General features: G+C 38.6%; 1 protein-coding gene across 1 annotated transcript in view; it reads left to right on the top strand.

The window, feature by feature from the left end:
• Nucleotides 1-17,716, top strand: part of Sorcs3 (sortilin related VPS10 domain containing receptor 3) — a 186,356-nt gene that overhangs the window by 137,688 nt on the left and 30,952 nt on the right. Inside the window, exons 14-16 of the mRNA XM_052182067.1 lie at nucleotides 4,578-4,749; nucleotides 7,420-7,606; nucleotides 12,715-12,848. Coding sequence (XP_052038027.1) covers nucleotides 4,578-4,749; nucleotides 7,420-7,606; nucleotides 12,715-12,848 — 493 coding nt within the window. The remainder of the gene's footprint in view (nucleotides 1-4,577; nucleotides 4,750-7,419; nucleotides 7,607-12,714; nucleotides 12,849-17,716) is intronic.

Here is a 17,716-nt window from a genome sequence, read left to right as displayed (position 1 = left end):
GGATGGAGCTAGAGAATATCATACTAAGTGAGGTAACTCAGACTCAAAAGGTGACTCATGGTATGCACTCACTAATAAGTGGATATTAACCTAGAAAACTGGAATACCCAAAACATAATCCATACATCAAATGAGGTACAAGAAGAAAGGAGGAGTGGCCCCTGGTTCTGGAAAGACTCAGTGAAACAGTATTCAGCAAAACCAGAACGGGGAAGTGGGAAGGGGTGGGTGGGAGGACAGGGGAAGAGAAGGGGGTTTGCGGGACTTCCGGGGAGTGGGGGGGCTAGAAAAGGGGAAATCATTTGAAATGTAAATAAATTATATCGAATAAAAAAATAGTAAAAAAAAAAAAGAAAAAAAAAGAAAATGGAAAATATAAAAAAAAATACAATGAAAAAAAAAAAAAGAACAAGTATAGATTGGGTAAGTTTGTATCAAAAGGCTTTTGAGGGAAACTGAGGAAATATTTTGTCAAGGATAGCTTATTTAGAAACCATCAGAAGAAATTATCAGCCAGAAATTCCATTTATAATTGATCTCTAGAAAATTATAGTTGTTGTTTTTTAAAACCTCCATTACCTGGCTTACTTTTCCAGCTTCAACTGTAGTGTGTAGATACTATAGTGCTCCCTAGTGGAAGATCAATGCACATTCTTTAACACTTGACACATCACACAAGTCCCATTCTAGCCACTTCTGGAAGAAGATAAGGACACTCAGGACACTGTCAGTCATTGTCTAGTTGTCTGATACCTCTCACTGCCCATCTATTTACCCTCAGATACTTAGCAGAGGTCTTCCTGGAGATGGGTTATTTTGTTCTTTTCCTTCTATCTATCTATCTATCTATCTATCTATCTATCTATCTATCTATCTATCTATCTATCATTCTTCCTTCCTTCCCTTCTTTCTTCCTTCCCTTCTTTCTTTCTTTCTTTCTTTCTTTCTTTCTTTCTTTCTTTCTTTCTTTCTTTCTTTCTTTCTTTCTTTCTTTCTCTTTCTTTCTTTTTTCTTTCTTTCTTATTTTACTTATTTAAATTTTACATGTTGTCCCCCTTCCAGGTCTCCCCTCCACAAACCCAGCATTTTGCCTCATATAGGATACACACCTCAGTGACAAAGACAAACACTACCTCAGAGAAGTCATGATTTTTAATAGCTGAATTGTATTCCATTGTGTAAATGTATGAGACCTTCAAAGAAGACCTAATTCCAATACTTCTCAAATTATTCCACAAAATAGAAATGGAAGGAGCACTACCTAATTTGTTAAATGAAGCCACAGTTACCCTGCTACCTAAACCACACAAAGACCCAACAAAAAAAAAGAGAACTTCAGACCAATTTTACTTATGAACATCAGTGCAAAAATACTCCACAAAATTCTCACAAATAAAATCCAGGAACACATCAAAACAGTAATTTACCATGAACAAGTAGGCCTCTTCCTAGGGATGCAAGAATGGTTGAATATATGGAAATCCATCAACATAATCCACTATATAAACAACTCAAGGGAAAAAAAATCACATTTTCAGCCATTTCTTTACTGCTTCTGTGACCCAGTAGAGACGTGTAGAATGGGCAGGTGTCGCCATTACACTTTCCTCATTTTTTGATGGGTCTTATGGTTATCTAGGTTTCTGTGAGTCATATTCTGCTTCTGATGTTAATTTCTTCATTTTTAACAATTTTTCACACATGGTGGAGAGGTGGCAGGTGTCCCAGACCACTTTCAGAGAAGCAAGACCCTGAGTGCTCTGGGCTCCATTCTCATGGCTGCCTGTGTTTCTTCTACCGTATTAGCCAAGTTTTCCAGACTCCTTTACTTCGATGCTTGCAGAACGTAGTGGGTACTATATAAATGTATGCCATCTGCTAAGGAAACTTAAACATGGATGGCTATGTTGAGTCATCTGAAATATTTTTAAACTATTGCTTTTTTAGGTAAACATTTGATTGGAGGCTGGTATTCCTAGATGCTAGGCTGGGCATTTGAATGATTTACCATAGTGTTTTTGTAAGAATATGTTTTAAAGATTTAAATAATTTAATGCAGATTGAATGCTTTGAATGTAAGGAGATATACTGTAAGAGAACAAGAAAACACAATGGTCACATGGAATGATCTGCAAAAGGCAGCTTCTACCTCCACATCCTTTGGAAGCAATTAGAAATGAATACTCTTAGGACATATCACATAAGCACATGGCATCTGAAGCTAGATGCAATTTTAAGAATCATAGTTATGCAAGCAGAAAATAGCTAAGTCAGAAAAAGATAAAAATAATTCTATTCACTTTTTTCTTTGAAGGATATCCTATAGGTATCTATAAACACTTTCAGATTTCCCAACTTTGACCAATATCATACATTACCAGGAGAGTTTTCTTGGTAGCCATATAAAAAGGAAGAGGTTGACATAAAGTTTGCCTTGTGATACAACAGTTCTAAGATGCTAATCATGACTAAAAACTATCTTGTAAGTAGAAATAGCCCAGAAAGATTACCGTAGAATATTTTGATTTAATTAAATCAGTGATGATCAAAAGGACTGCAGTATATTATAAATGTGTAAAAGTGCAATATAATGTGTATAACTAATTTCTCATATTAAACCAATTAAAAGGTGAAAATAATTGTAATATTGTACTTTGTTTAATGTGATATAAGATAACTATTATCATTTCTTCATGCTATGCTAACTATAGATTGAACCTTGATAGCCATGTGTGAAGAGCCGCTGCCATACTGGATAGCAATGATATGGACATATTTCAGTAGAGAGTTGATAATGATGTATTATAATTTCATTTGAGCCAGGAGCTATCTGCAACATTTGATTTGCATCGCCATGTGATCTCAGAAGAAGGAATAGAGGGTGGGTGTGATCCAGTTGTGGGGCAGTGTTAGGAAAGAAAAGTCAGATATAATGGAGGACTGATGTCATCTAGACTTTTGTGATTTTAGGTTTCTCAGAATGAGATACCATCGATCTGCTGATTATTTGAGAGGGTAAAGGAAAACAAGACTTGATGGTGATGATGGTGGTAGAGCTGGTAGTGCTCTTCAGAGAGTGGCAATACTGGGATATTTTTATGTGGTTTTCTTAGAACATCAATTTTAGTGATGATGCATAGATCATGGACTTTCTGGAAGGCTGTGTGGCAGGTCAGAGGTCAAAGCAAGCACTTGGATCATCTGTCAAAACAATTACCGGGACATTGCCACACATTTGATGACATTACCATAGAAGTTGTCAGTGTTTTGTAGGGATGTTTCCCAGGAAAACCCCTTTAGTAAGATTGACTTACCTTAGTGGAGTTGAATAGAAGTTAAAGACTGTGCTTCTAATGTGACATTTGTTTTGAGGAAATAATGTTTTAGAAGACAGAGAAAATATGTTGTAAAATAGGCTAGTGAGTACAAGATTGAAGTTATGATTTTTATTTTTATTTTTACTAGACAGTCTGTTAATGACACCCTGGTATGGAGAGAAGATAGGGAGAAACTATCTGATTATGGGGAGTTAAAGTTTGATGTTCTAACTGCTTCCTGGAACTGAGAAAGTTGAAGGCAGCCTTGGGGAAACAGAACAGCCTCTTGCTGACAGACAGAGGTTCACTTGCTCGCTTTTCCCTGCTCCTCTTGTCCAGTGCTCGCCTCCTCTGTTGTGTGTGAGTCAGACATTGATTTTTCTGGGCTGGTTTAGACACTGATCAGATCCCTGGTGCACTAGGTGGGATCAATAATAATGTTTAAGGAGCTAGCCTTCCTGAGATGTGGGGATAGCAGCTCGTGAGCATTGTTTATCTTTGTGAGTAGCTGTAGGTTTTGAGACTTGCCTTTTATGAGCAACAGTGTCTATTTTTGCTTGCTTCTTTTCTCTTGCCCTCCTTCTACTCCTAACACACATGCACACACACACACACACACACACACACATACATATACATATCCATGCATATGCATAAATATACACAGACATGATCATACATATATACATACACATATACATATATATACACACACATACACACATATAAATACATGTACATATGTGTGCAGACATACATATACATACACATACATATACATATACACACATATACATACATAAACACACACATGCATATACATAAATGTACACATACACTCAAGGATACCCATATATATATACATATAACTCACACATAAACACTTATATACATGCACATAAACACATACACATGCACATGTGTGCAGACATACATATACATACACACAAACACACATGCATATACACACATACACATACATAAGCATACCCATGCATACACATGATACACACACATATACTTAAGCATGCCCATACACATATACATATACACAAACATTATATATATGAATATATATGTACATACATATTTACATATGTACATACATGTATACACATGCATAAACACATTTATGCTTATACATATGCATGTGGACATAAACTTATATTTATACACACATACATATACACACACACACTACAAACTAGAAGCTACACCATTGTGTCAAAACTTTTTTTTTTTTTTGTCAAATCTCTTTAGGTACCGGAGGATTGTATCCAACAACTGCACAGATGGGTTAAGGGATAAGTATTCTGCTAAGACTCAGTTGTGTCCTGGAAAAGCTCCTCGGGGCCTCCATGTGGTGACCACTGATGGGCGCCTGGTGGCAGAACAGGGCCATAATGCAACCTTCATCATTCTAATGGAGGAGGTAGGTGACCACTTACTTGGGTGTCTGCCGTCAGAACCACATGCTGACAATTCCTTGATCTCAGGGAAAAAAGGAAACAGAAATCTCACCTTCTCAGGAGCTGCCCAGCTGTCCCACTGAAGAGTGAGAAAAGAAGGGGAGGGAGTAATACTCAGGCAGACCCCCCCAGTCACATGTAAGGAGCCCCGCCCACAGTGGCTCTGGAGAGACTGCTTGCTTGCTCACTCGTTCTGTTCTTCCTCCATCCTTCCCTCTTCTCTCTATTTCTCCCCTTCCCTCCCTGCCACATCCTTTATGTTTGGCCTTGTACTCAGGACTTTGGCTCTGAGCTAGAGCCCTAGGCTCCGCCCCCTCCTTTTTTGAGACAGTCTCTCCTTTTCTCTTTTGACATAGGAACTCATTCAAGCCTGACTTGAAGTCACAGTGCAGCCCACACTGCATTAAAACATGTGTTCCCCATGCTTCTACATCTTTAGAACTGGGATTCTCACTTGTGCCATTATGACCTACCTGGATACACCCTAAAGGCTTCTCCTTAGTTTCTGCTTTGGAAATATCTATTACCATAAGGATTCAACCTATGGACTATGAATAGTGAGATGACATTCAAATCATAGCTGTTGATTTTCAGAGCTTCTCTTGCTTTATTCTAACCCCTACCCTCACTACATAGAAAAGCCCTCAAGCCTTTAAAGAGTCTTGAACCAATGAATGTGAGGACAGTGAAGATGACTGAAATATATTTGAAAGCTAACTTTATGCAGAACACAACAGCATGGGTGGTTTTTCCATCGGCAAGAGGCTTCATTAACTCATTGCTTAGTGACTCTTGCAATTCAGGCAGTCAAACTGGACTGTGTGCTGTCACTCTGGTCCACTCATCTGCTTCTTGTTCCCTGTGTGATATGTGACTTCTGCCCGAACCAGGGACTTTCCTAGCACTCTTTGCTGCCCTGGCAGAACTTGGTAAGGCTTGCCCGATTGACAATGCCCTGTAAATTTATATGCAAACTGCTCTGGGCTCCTGATATCTTGAGAAGGGAGCAAAGCAAGTCAGGAGGTTTTTTTCTCTCACTAGTCTCAACACCTCAGAGTCTTTAAAGTCCAAACCATACTGGGAGGAAAGGTGCGGGCTTCTTATCCTGACCTGGCAGATACCTCAGCCTTCGCTCACACTGATGCTTGAATTAGAGGACTTTAAGATTCACAGAGAGGAGGTCATTATCACATTTCCACTAGAGAGGTTTCAGGACCAGAGCTATAAAAACTTTCTCAAATGGATGTGAAGAGCCGCGATCTTATCCATTTCAATTGCTGGTAGTTCATTTCCACTTTCATTTACATTTGTAAACTCAAGGGTAGTCGACGTCATGAGAGGGTCAAGAGAGCACCCATCAGCATTTCATTCACATCTGCACTACCACGGCAGGTGAGGTGTGAAGAGAAGCTGTGGTCAGCGCCCAATTTTGAGGCACAATCTTTTGATGTTTGGTTTCTAGGAAAGATTTTTGGGTCACAGATTCAGAAAGTTCCACCCATAGTCTGTTTGCCACATATTCATTAATAGACATTTTAAACCTTCATTCTGGACCTTTATTTTTATGGTCTGCTTTATATATTTATCTGAAGTGTTGATTCAGTGTGTGGGTATATAATAAGCATGAGGCTTAACTGTGGCTTTGAGAGTCAGCTTGAGGTAGCAGTGTATTCAGCTGAGCCAATGCATTTCAAGTTAGAGGCAATCTCAGAGCTGTGCTTGGACTTCCAAGGGCAGCGACATCTGTGAGCTGAATCACTTTGAGAGAGAGAGCATTGCTTAAGCGGCTTTCGTAAATCCTAGGTAAGAACAAGCAAGTAATTTTAGATTGCATGCAGTATTCATCTGTAGAATGGGAATAATGATCTACCTATTGATATTTGGAAGATGGTGTTTCATAAATGTTAAGTGACTAATTCTTACATTTAATAAAAGATATCCAGAAATAAGAACAATGAAAATTATGGTCTGGCAATTAAAGGAATTAGTATCGAAAGGAGGCTGTCTAGATTCAAAACTTGGATCTTCTTGCTGCTAGCCATGTGGCTTTAGTGTAGTGTTTTTGTGTGTATTATACTCCCACTTTAAAAGTAGGGTCAGTAACATTTTCTATTACTATAAATAGAAAGTAATACTTTTGATTACTAAAACCTTCATTACCTTTCTCTGAATGTTCATATATACACATGTCTAGAGAAATAGGTACTGCACCCAAATCAAAGCTTTCTACAATATAAAGTTGAAGGGATTAACTCTTTGGCTTGCTGAAACTCTGTAATAATAAAGTAATAGCTTTACTTTATTGCTGTAATTATCATGCCACAGAAGAGTTAAGCCATGGTTGTGATGGGTCAGGTCTGTGTGGATAGTCTCTTGGGATATCCAATGGGATAGTTCCCATTGGAGAGTCTCTTTCTTAACACTATAGCCAGAATCATACTAAACCAAGTAGCCCCAAGGTTGGCCATGCAGGTCCCCAGCACTTGCCCACACCTCTTCATAGAAATTATCTTGTGGTAAATAGACAGCACTGGAAGCATTCAAGGTCATGTTGACACTTTGCGAATTAGTGTCAGATAAATGTCTATCAGGTGCTTGTGAAGGGGACCAGACCAATTTCTGTTCCCTTGCAGGGTGACCTCCAAAGGACAAACATCCAGCTTGACTTTGGGGATGGGGTGGCTGTGTCCTATGCCAACTTCAGCCCCATTGAGGATGGCATCAGGCACGTGTATAAGAGTGCGGGCATCTTCCAGGTGACAGCGTATGCAGAGAACAACCTCGGCTCTGACACAGCCTTCCTCTTCCTGCATGTGGTTTGTAAGTAGCAATAAGCGGCCTCCTCTTCCCCCCCCCTCATTTTTTTCCAGTCTGCAACTCCATCTATTCAGGCTTCACTTTCTACAATTCAGAGCTGAAGCCAAATTCTTTGCGGTTCCTAAAAATTGTCTACATCAAAATGCCGAAATGCATGCTCAATTATAATTCAATTTCACCACGCAGAAATAGATTACTTATTTTAAATGTATAGGTAACATTACCAAGGCTCTTCACTTTGTAACTCCATTCTGAAAGGTTGGTGCACATAAGTGTGCACATGCAGACTTGGGTGTAGATAAAATGTCTTTTTTTCTTTGCTTTAGAGATTACTAAAAAATAAATAAAAACGGAAGCCATCTAGTTGATGGTTCTAGGTTCATTCTTGAGTGAAAAAAATGCATAAATTGAACTAAATGTTTGCTTTGGTTGGAAGAGTCCAAGGAAGATTTTAAAAGCACATGTTTCAGTTGCTTCCAAGAATTGTATTATGTTTAAAAAAAAAATAAAATCTTCATATATCCAAGGTTATTTCCAGTACGTGATATAATAACAATTTTGGATTGTGCCATAGTTTCAGTGATACTGGCTGCTGCTTGGCGGGAAGAGACACTAAGATTCCAGGCTGTCTTGTTTGTTCTGGATGTTTTTATGTTTCACCCATCCTGAGATTTGAATGGTGTTAACAGAAACATAAATACTACTGCTTCTGTATTATGAGCTAAGGGGGTGTTAATGTGTGCATATACTGACTATATGTTATATACATATATATAACATACCGTGTCCGCAAAATCTATGGGTTTAAAGATGTCTATGGTTTTTATTCAAAAACCTTTCCCTTATACATGAGGAAAGTATTTCAAGATCCAAAGGATTCTTAAAACTGCAAGTTGTAACAAACCCTGAATAAGCCATTTATTTTCTAATGCTAATTTGCAAATTTGAGCATTATATATGATACATATATATTGTGATAAATATATATGTGCGCACACTCACACACACACTCACACTCACACACACACACACACACACACACACACACACACATATATATATATATATATATATATATAAACTGATAAATTTAATGAATGCATGACTCATGTCATGGTTGGGTCAGCCAAAGCACAACACATAATCATAATAATCAGAACAGTGTGCTATTGAAAACTTATGATTTTTGTTTACTTTTGTATTGCCCATCTAAGAATTTCAGTCTATAATTGGCTGAGTAACTGAAATTTTACCAAATAAAAATGGATCAGCAGGGACTTCTGTATACCCCATAATGTTTTTCTAGCAATATGCCACATAAAATGAAAATTACATGTTATGAAAGAGTTGAGGTGAATAAGAAAAACTCCATTCCTGTTAATTACCTAGTCACTGTGTAAAATCTTGCATGTAAATAGCACATTCTTAAGAAGTTCCTGGCGAACTGTGAGCTATTTTGTCTTCTATTAAAGAGAACATATATTAAACATGTATAGGAAGGAACCCGAACTGTAGACAAATGATGTTCCTACCATGTCAACCTGTAACAGATTACCCCTACATTAATTCCAGTTTTGAAATGGCTTAAGTCTAGGCCTGGTTTCACTGGGTTCTGGCACCAATAAAACTGAACTATGAAGAAGCACCCAACCACTCACTAAGTCATTCAGGAAATATTTATTGAGTTCTTAATGTGTGTAAGGGATTCTTCCAGGCACTTAGAGAGTCATCAAGACAAGTGCAATCCTGCCTTTGTGGTATGTTCACCTGATTGAAAGAGGAGAGCTACTTTATTTAGGAGATGGGTCACAAACAGACAGAGTCGTGAAGTTCACACATAGCCACTGCAGTCTTGGTCTGCCAGCAACACTGGATTAGGAGCCCATAGGAACCATATGTGGCTTATTCGTGGGCCAGGTTTTGGAGTGTTCAGACTCTGAACATAACCCTTTGTATGTCTAATATTTCCCAATCTCCTTAGCCCTTATAAAAATTGAACTCATCTTATCTCTTAGATTACGAGGAAGCTATAGGGATCAAACTGGATGATGTCCATGCTAGGGCCTTCCAAGACCACTTCTAGGTGTGGCAGGTCACTAGGATGATACTTAGAGGTTAGCACACGACTTTGTCCTTGGCTAGTGTTTCTTCCAGAGAACATATCCAAAGTAAAGCCAGCAAATGAAATGGCTTGAGTTAGAGAGGAGAGTTGGTCAGCAAGGTGTCTCCTGGGCAAACATTAGGACCTGAGATTGGATTTCCAGAATCCTTATAATATGGCCTGTGGCCATAGTATACATCTGTAACTTAGCACTGAGGGGAGGGAGCACATGGACACTGGTAGATCTAGGAAACTGTTTGGAAAGTCTGCCTAGCCAAATCAGTGAGTGACAAGTTCAAGGAGTGTCTGTCTCAAAGAAAAAAATCAAAGAACACAGCTGATGTCAGAACACACAACTATGTTTCATTCACGTGTACACACATAACTGAATGTCACATGCATAGACATACAAACACATAAATAAAACATGCACACATGATTACATAGACATACATACACACATGAGAGAGATGGAGGGAGAGAGAGAGAGAGAGAGAGAGAGAGAGAGAGAGAGAGACAGAGAGAGAGAGAGAGAAAGAAAGAGAGCAGCAGGGATGGCTTTATACTTTATACTCTGGGTTTTGTGCATGGAAGAGGAAATGTTCCTTGAAACTTTTATTGTGCTCATAATTCGCTACAAATCAATCACGGCTGCATTTACCAGACAGTTAGTACAGTGGAAACTGCTCTTGGCCTCACCTTGGGCCATTAACTAACAAAAGTAGTTGTTAGCCACCCATAATAACCAATTTCACACAGATTATTGGACTTCTATCAAAAGGGATACCGTGTGACGGGAAGGATTTCAGAGTTTGCCATGTTCTGTCCAATCCACTTGGCTCTCTTCCCCTTGTTCCATACCTATCCCAGTGCTAAAGCCTGGAACTGGCTCAGGGACTCTGTACTAAAAGCGGCCACAGGTATTGTTTGTTGTAATTAGTTTTAGCCAAACCTGATTGGCTTGAAACTGGAATAAACATGACCATGTTAGCCAATTCACATAAACTACATCTATTTTATGTCTGGCATGATCTTAGGAAGAGGAATCTTAGGAACTTTTGTTGCCTTTGGTGTCAGAGAACACTCCAACACCTACAAGTGGCAGGAGGTGGGAAAGGATTTCTAGGATTATAGCCATGTACACTTTGGCTAAACTATGAACTGCCTAAGGCTCTCATGAGGCAGTTTAGGGAAGGAATTCCCTTCCATCTGGAGACTGGAATACAAATAGGGCCAATGGCTTCCAGCTTGAAAGAACCTTCTTCCCAACAGAGGAAGAATGGGAGGCCTGGACCCAGGCATGGGACTCTGCCAGTGCTGATACAGCCATGCTTCTCCTAGCACTCCTGGGCTAGCCCCTTTCTAGTGTGTTCTCCCTGACCAGAGGAACAACAGTCATGGTGAGATTTTAATTAACTTAACCCTTGAATATGAGTAAATAAAGCGTTGAAGAGCTTGTCAATGTTTTCTCGCACCTTGTGTTTTTGTAGATGACATCAGGCAGAACATGTAAAAGTAATACAGATTTGCTTGTTTAAAATAAAGTGTCAGCCATGTGTATATATGAAATGCCAAGGTTGAAAGCATGTGCTGGTAAAGAATCTTGAGTTGCCATATGTCTGACATCAGGGCAGAGAGCTGAAGGCACAACGTATTTTACAACTATAGATGAATGGATGTTTCCAATTTTTCTTCATTGTATTTTTTAATGGACAGGAATCATATGTTAATCATGTACAGTATGATAATTTTTAAGCTACACACATAAGTTGTGTGATTGCTCCATCAGGCTGATTATCATAAATATTACATCTCAAACTTACATTTTTTTTAATGGTGAAAACTCTTTAGTTTTTAAGGATTTTCCAAATGCAGCACAAGTAATTAACTGTGATTTACATCATAGTACATTAGACCTTTTCTTCTTCTTACTTTACTGAAATTCCATATCCTTTGACCTACGGCCCTCCCACCCACCTCTGCCATCCTCTGGCAACGCGTATTCTGTTGCTTGCTTTTGTGAGCTCAAGATTTTAGGTCCCACATGTGTGAGAGATTCTGTGATATCCACTCTGTGCTTAGCTCAACTCTCAAAAGATACTGTCATCTGTGCACATACATGTCACAAACGACAGGAAGGGAATCTCAGCAAGTCTTACAAATTAACAGAATCTTCCAGATGTGAAATTAATGTACAAATGACTCTCTGCCAACATTTTCTTCTCCTCTTTTTATTTTGGATGAAGTGAAGATTCTCACAGACACCTCCGCTGTGTTTATGGTTGTTCCTTTAGTGGGTGGTGTAGGATCGAGTGCAATCATGTTTACATGTTTTCTGAGAAAAGAGGAAAAGCGGTCTTACTATAATTTAGAACCTGATGCTCATGCAGCTATGTTTTCTCTCTTTGTCAAGTAGCCTTGCAAAGCCTCTGAATGGCACTCACAATGCCCTTCTGATGATGAGACACAATGGCCAATTGTTAAAGCAGATGGAAACCAATTAGCAACTGAGGGTAATGGAAGAATCTTCTATATAATTCATTGACCACAAGTCACAAAAGGGCTAATTCTCAGAAATAAAACAGACTGCTGTTTATCGTCCTATTTAACCACTAAGTGTCTAGTAAACCTGCTTTGTCCCTTGGCCTGGAGGTTCATAAGTATTCCTGGTAGGTGGCTACTAGATGTAAATTCAGTTCACCTGTCCCTGAGAAGTCAGAAACTTGATTTGAATTTCCTGTTACACTTTCTGCTACAATTGAACACACAGACACACACAGACACACAGACACACAGACACACAGACACACAGACACACACACACACACACACACACACACACACACTGCCCAGCATTTTAGCATTTGTGATCTTTTTGTTTTGTTTTGTTTTGTTTTCTGTTTTCTTACAGGCATGATAAAGAAGATGGAGATTAAAAGTCGAGGTTGTGGAAAGTTGAGCATCTGTTCTAGGAAATTAACACTGTCTTCCCTCCCTTCTGTCCCTTCAGGTCCGGTGGAGCACGTTCACCTTCGAGTTCCATTCGTTGCCATACGAAATAAAGATGTCAACATCAGTGCAGTTGTGTGGCCCAGTCAGCTCGGGACCCTTACCTACTTCTGGTGGTTTGGCAATAGCACAAAGGTTTGGCTCTTTCTCTTCAATATTAAAGTTGATCTAGATTCCTATGCTCCAGATTCTAAATTATTTTATGGGAACTGGGCTTGAAGTTCTAGAATATAATGAAGCTAAGGACACACAGATATGAATAACACCTGCTTCCCAAGGTCAGTTCCTTACCTCAGTGGTGAAATTTAAATCATTTTTTAGAAACAAAGAGTACTTTGGGAAAGAGTACACATTTGCAGGCTCTTTTTCTTCTAATTTTTTTAAAAATAAGTGTCATCGACTCCATTTTTCTCCTATTGGCATTTCTACCAAAGTGCTGTATAGCAAGGACATTACTTGACCTCTCTCCAAGAATGATAATTCACGTTGGTCAAACATGAGCTGATTACCGAGTTGTAAGAGTGGAGAATAAAGTTGGATGATATATAAAGAATCTCCACCAACATCTGTCTGGTGTTCTGCAGACACTCGTCTTCTTAGGCCCGGTGATGAGTCTGCTGTGCCTTAGAGTAAGAAACTAGAAGCATCAATTACTGGATCGCTTAAAGTAGCTCTTACTCCCAGAACCTGTTGATGACGTCTGTGTCAAGAGTTGAGACTCTGAAAAATTAGGCTGAGCGATCATCAGTTGCATTAATGTTCTCCCTTATTGTTTTAAAAAATCAACATTAAGATAAAAAGCACCACATTTATTTATTTATTTATTTATTTATTTATTTATTTATTTATTTATGTAGATGCACACATGTATCTTTGTGTAGACTTCAGGGGACAGCTTGCAGGAGTTGCTTTCCTCATTCCACATGCCATGTGGATTCCAGCAGTTGAAGTCAGTCAGTTATCAGGCAGCAAGCCCTTCCTTCTGCTGAGCCCTCTTGTAGGCCCAAAACTCAACTTTTAATGCATTTCAGGTTCACAGAACAATTCAGAGGGATGTGCAGAGATTTCTCATATGCACTCTGCTCCACCCTTCCTTCCTGTATAACTTTCCTCTTTACACACATAATGCATTTGATATAGTTACTGTACTTTATAAGCAGGACATCATCACTCAGAACACAGAGTTTATATTAGGGGTCCTCTTTGGATTTGAACAATGTATGAAACAAAATAGTTGTGTTCTCTCCAACTGTCTGTGATTTACTTATTCATCTCTCCCTCTTCCTCAATGTCCACCATGGACATCTAGTTTCCCATTTGACAATATCATATAGTTAGACTCCTTAGCATATAGACTTGGTATGCTTTGTTTACAGGTTGAATTATTTTTCAGTTAAGAATATCTATTAAAGTGATCCCTGTGTTGTTACATCACTCGACAACTCATTCGGTTTTAAAAGAGGTTTTTAAAAGTTTAGCTATATAAGTGCTTGCCTGGATATATCTATGTGTGTTATGTGAGTGCCTCATGACCATGGAATCCAGAAGACTGAATCAAATTTCTATGGAACTGGAGTTACCTGTTTTGTGAGCTGATATGTGGATGCTGGTAATTGAAACTGGGTCCTTTGAAAGATCATGAACTGACCCTCATCACTAATCATCTCTGCATTCCCACCAGCGATGAAGAACATCTTCCCTCACTTTATAGCCTCCCCAGCATTTGGTGGCATTAACTTCTGGACTTTGATCATTGTACCAGGACTGTGGTGCTATCTCATTTAAATTGTGCATTTCCCAGATGATATATTATGTAGAGAATATACGTACCAGTTTCATATTGTATTTGATAATGTATCCAGTTGTTTTTCCCTGTTCTAAAAACCTTGTTCTATAAACTTACTGTTTATTGTTTCTGAGATATTTATATATTTTAAATAACAGTTCTTATACCTTCCTCAGATATACAGGCTGAGTCTATTTCACTCTTCATTGTCTTGATAGTGTCTCTTTCAAAGCAGAGACATTGAAATTTAACAACATCTGTCTTATCAATTGTTGGGTGCTTTGTAACTTTCATGTCTATCTTCAATGCCTCTGGCATACACAAGGCCATCTGAATTTTATCTTACATGATAGTCTAGGTTTTTTTTTAATGAAAAAAATAACCTTTTTGTTTTATATCTATGCTTATAGTCCATTTTAGCCCATCTTTGAACGGAGTAAGGCCTGTGACTGGATTAGTTTTCTTGAATATGCAGCTCTTTTAATAATCCATTGTGGGGTGTATGGGGTGTTGTATAGAAGCTAGAGGAGCTTGGGACTCCCACTGGACAGATGGCCAGGTGGGAGCTGGAGAGTTGGTGGGCAGACAGGATAGCAGGAACGTGGTCTGACACCATGGAGAGTTGGAGGGTCAATTTTTTATTATTTTCTGCAACACTTGCCAAAGCTCTGTCTTTGCCATGTTTGTTACCCATGCTTCTTTGGCAAAGACCGTGTGTAACTCTGACTCTGTGTTCCTTCCCTTTGACTTTGGTCTTTCTTCACTCTTACCACATCATCTTGATTGGTATAAGTTTGTTATAAATCTGAAGTTGAGCACAATTAATAATATATTAATATTATGTATACATATTTTTCTTTTCTATAAAAGTTAGAATGAGTTTGCTGAGATCTAAAAATTAACTTGCCAGAACATTATGCTGGTTTTGTATCACATCGATAAGTCAACGTGGTAAGATCTAAAACCAAGCCTATTGAGTCTTCCTATCCATTGACATGGATCATCTCTGTCTTCATTTACTTAGGCTTATATTTCTTTCAACAGAATTTAGTCATATACAGATCTTGCAGATATTTTATCAGACTTATGGCTAATTACTTTTACTAGTAATGATACAGATGACATGATTTTTAATTAAGATGTAACCTGTGCATTACTGGTATTTAACAAAATGACAGACTTAACGTTTATTCTGAATCTTGAAACATATATATCTTTTTTTTTAATTATATATTTTTATTTTCTATATTCTTTGTTTACATTCCAAATGAGTTCCCCTTTCCCAGTTCCCCCTTCCCCATATGTCCCATAAACCTTCTTCTCTCCACTCATTCTCCCATCACCTCTCTCCTTTTTCTCTGTCCTGATACTTCCCTCCAATGCTAGATCAAGCCTTTCCAGGATCAGGACCCTCTCCTTACTTCTTCATGGGAGTCATTTGTTATGCTAATTGTGCCTTGGGTATTCAGAGCTTCTGGGCTAATTAATATCCACTTATCAGAGATTACATTCCATGTGTATTCTTTTGTGATTGGGTTGCCTCACTTAGGATGATATTTTCCTGATCCAACCATTTGCCTAAAAATTTCATGAATTCATTGTTTTTAATTGCTGAGTAGTATTCCATTGTGTAAATATACCACATTTTCTGTATCCATTCCTCCATTGAGGGACATCTGGGTTCTTTCCAGCTTCTGGCTATTATAAATAAGGCTGCTACGAACATAATGGAGCATGTGTCTTTATTGCATGCCAGGGAATCCTTTGGGTATATGCCCAGGAGAGATATAGCAGGGTCCTCCGGAAGGGTCATGTCCAGTTTTCTGAGGAATCACCAGACTGATTTCCAAAGTGGTTATACCATCTTACAACCCCACTAGCAGTGGAGGAGTGTTCCTCTTTCTCTACATCCTCACCAACACCTGCTGTCTCCTGAGTTTTTAACCTTAGCCATTCTGACTGGTGTGAGGTGAAATCTCAGGGTTGTTTTGATTTGCATTTCCCTAATTGCTAATGATGTTGAGCATTTCTTAAGGTTCTTCTCCGCCATCCGAATTTCTTCAGGTGAAAATTCGTTGTTTAGCTCTGTACCCCATTTTTAATAGGGTTATTTGGTTCCCCGGGGTCTAACTTCTTGAGTTCTTTGTATATATTGGATATTAGCCCTCTGTCAGATGTAGGGTTGGTGAAAATCTTTTCCCAATTTGTTGGTTGCCCATTTGTCCTTTTGATGGTATCCTTTGCTTTACAGAAACTTTGTAATTTTATGAGGTCCCATTTGTTAATTCTTGATCTTAGAGCATAAGCTATTGGTGTTCTGTTCAGGAACTTTCCCCTGTGCCCATGTCCTCAAGGTTTTTCCCCAGTTTCTTTTCTATGAGTTTCAGTGTGTCTGGTTTTATGTGGAGGTCCTTGATCCATTTGGAGTTGAGTTTAGTACAAGGAGATAAGAATGGATCAATTCACATTCTTCTGCATCCTGACTTCCAGTTGAACCAGCACCATTTGTTGAAAAGGCTATCTTTTTTCCACTGGACTTTTCCTATTCCTTTGTCGAAGATCAAGTGACCATAGGTGTGTGGATTCATTTCTGGGTTTTCAATTCTATTGGAAATCCGATTTCATTCTAAACATTTATTCTTCTTTCATACAATATATCCCATCATAGTTTCCCTTCCCTCCACTCCTCCCAATTCCCCACACACATACACACATCCATCTTGCCAGGATTCATTCCTCCTGTTTTTCTTCAGATATACCATGCCTCCCAAAGATATGAATCAAACATGACATAAAAAAGATACGAAGAAGTCTAGTAACAAACTCTCATATCAGGCCTGGCTGAGGCAACCAAAGGATTCCAAGAGCAGATGAAAGAGTCTGAGACACCCCTCCCCCCTACACACACACACTCATAGGAGTGCCACAAAAATACTAAGCTAACAACTATAACAGAAAACTTACCTGACAGGGGAGACAACATGATCAGGAAATCTTTTTTTAAACATTAAGAACCATCATAATTTCTTCTTTCAGTGTTTGGGAGAATTTACTCGTAAACCTTCAGGAATTTGTGTCTTCTGTTTTCCAAGGTCATTGGTGCTTCACTTCAAAGGTGCAAAATCCAAAGGACTGTTTGGATTTCAAGTATCTGCTTGTGTGAGTTTGGAAAATTTTGTCTTTCTAAGATTGTTGCCTTTATTTGTTAAGTTTGAAG

This window comes from Apodemus sylvaticus, chromosome 1 (genome assembly GCF_947179515.1).
Source record: "Apodemus sylvaticus chromosome 1, mApoSyl1.1, whole genome shotgun sequence".
In the NCBI taxonomy this organism is placed as follows: Eukaryota; Metazoa; Chordata; class Mammalia; order Rodentia; family Muridae; genus Apodemus; species Apodemus sylvaticus.
This window is presented reverse-complemented; position numbering and strand designations above follow the sequence as displayed.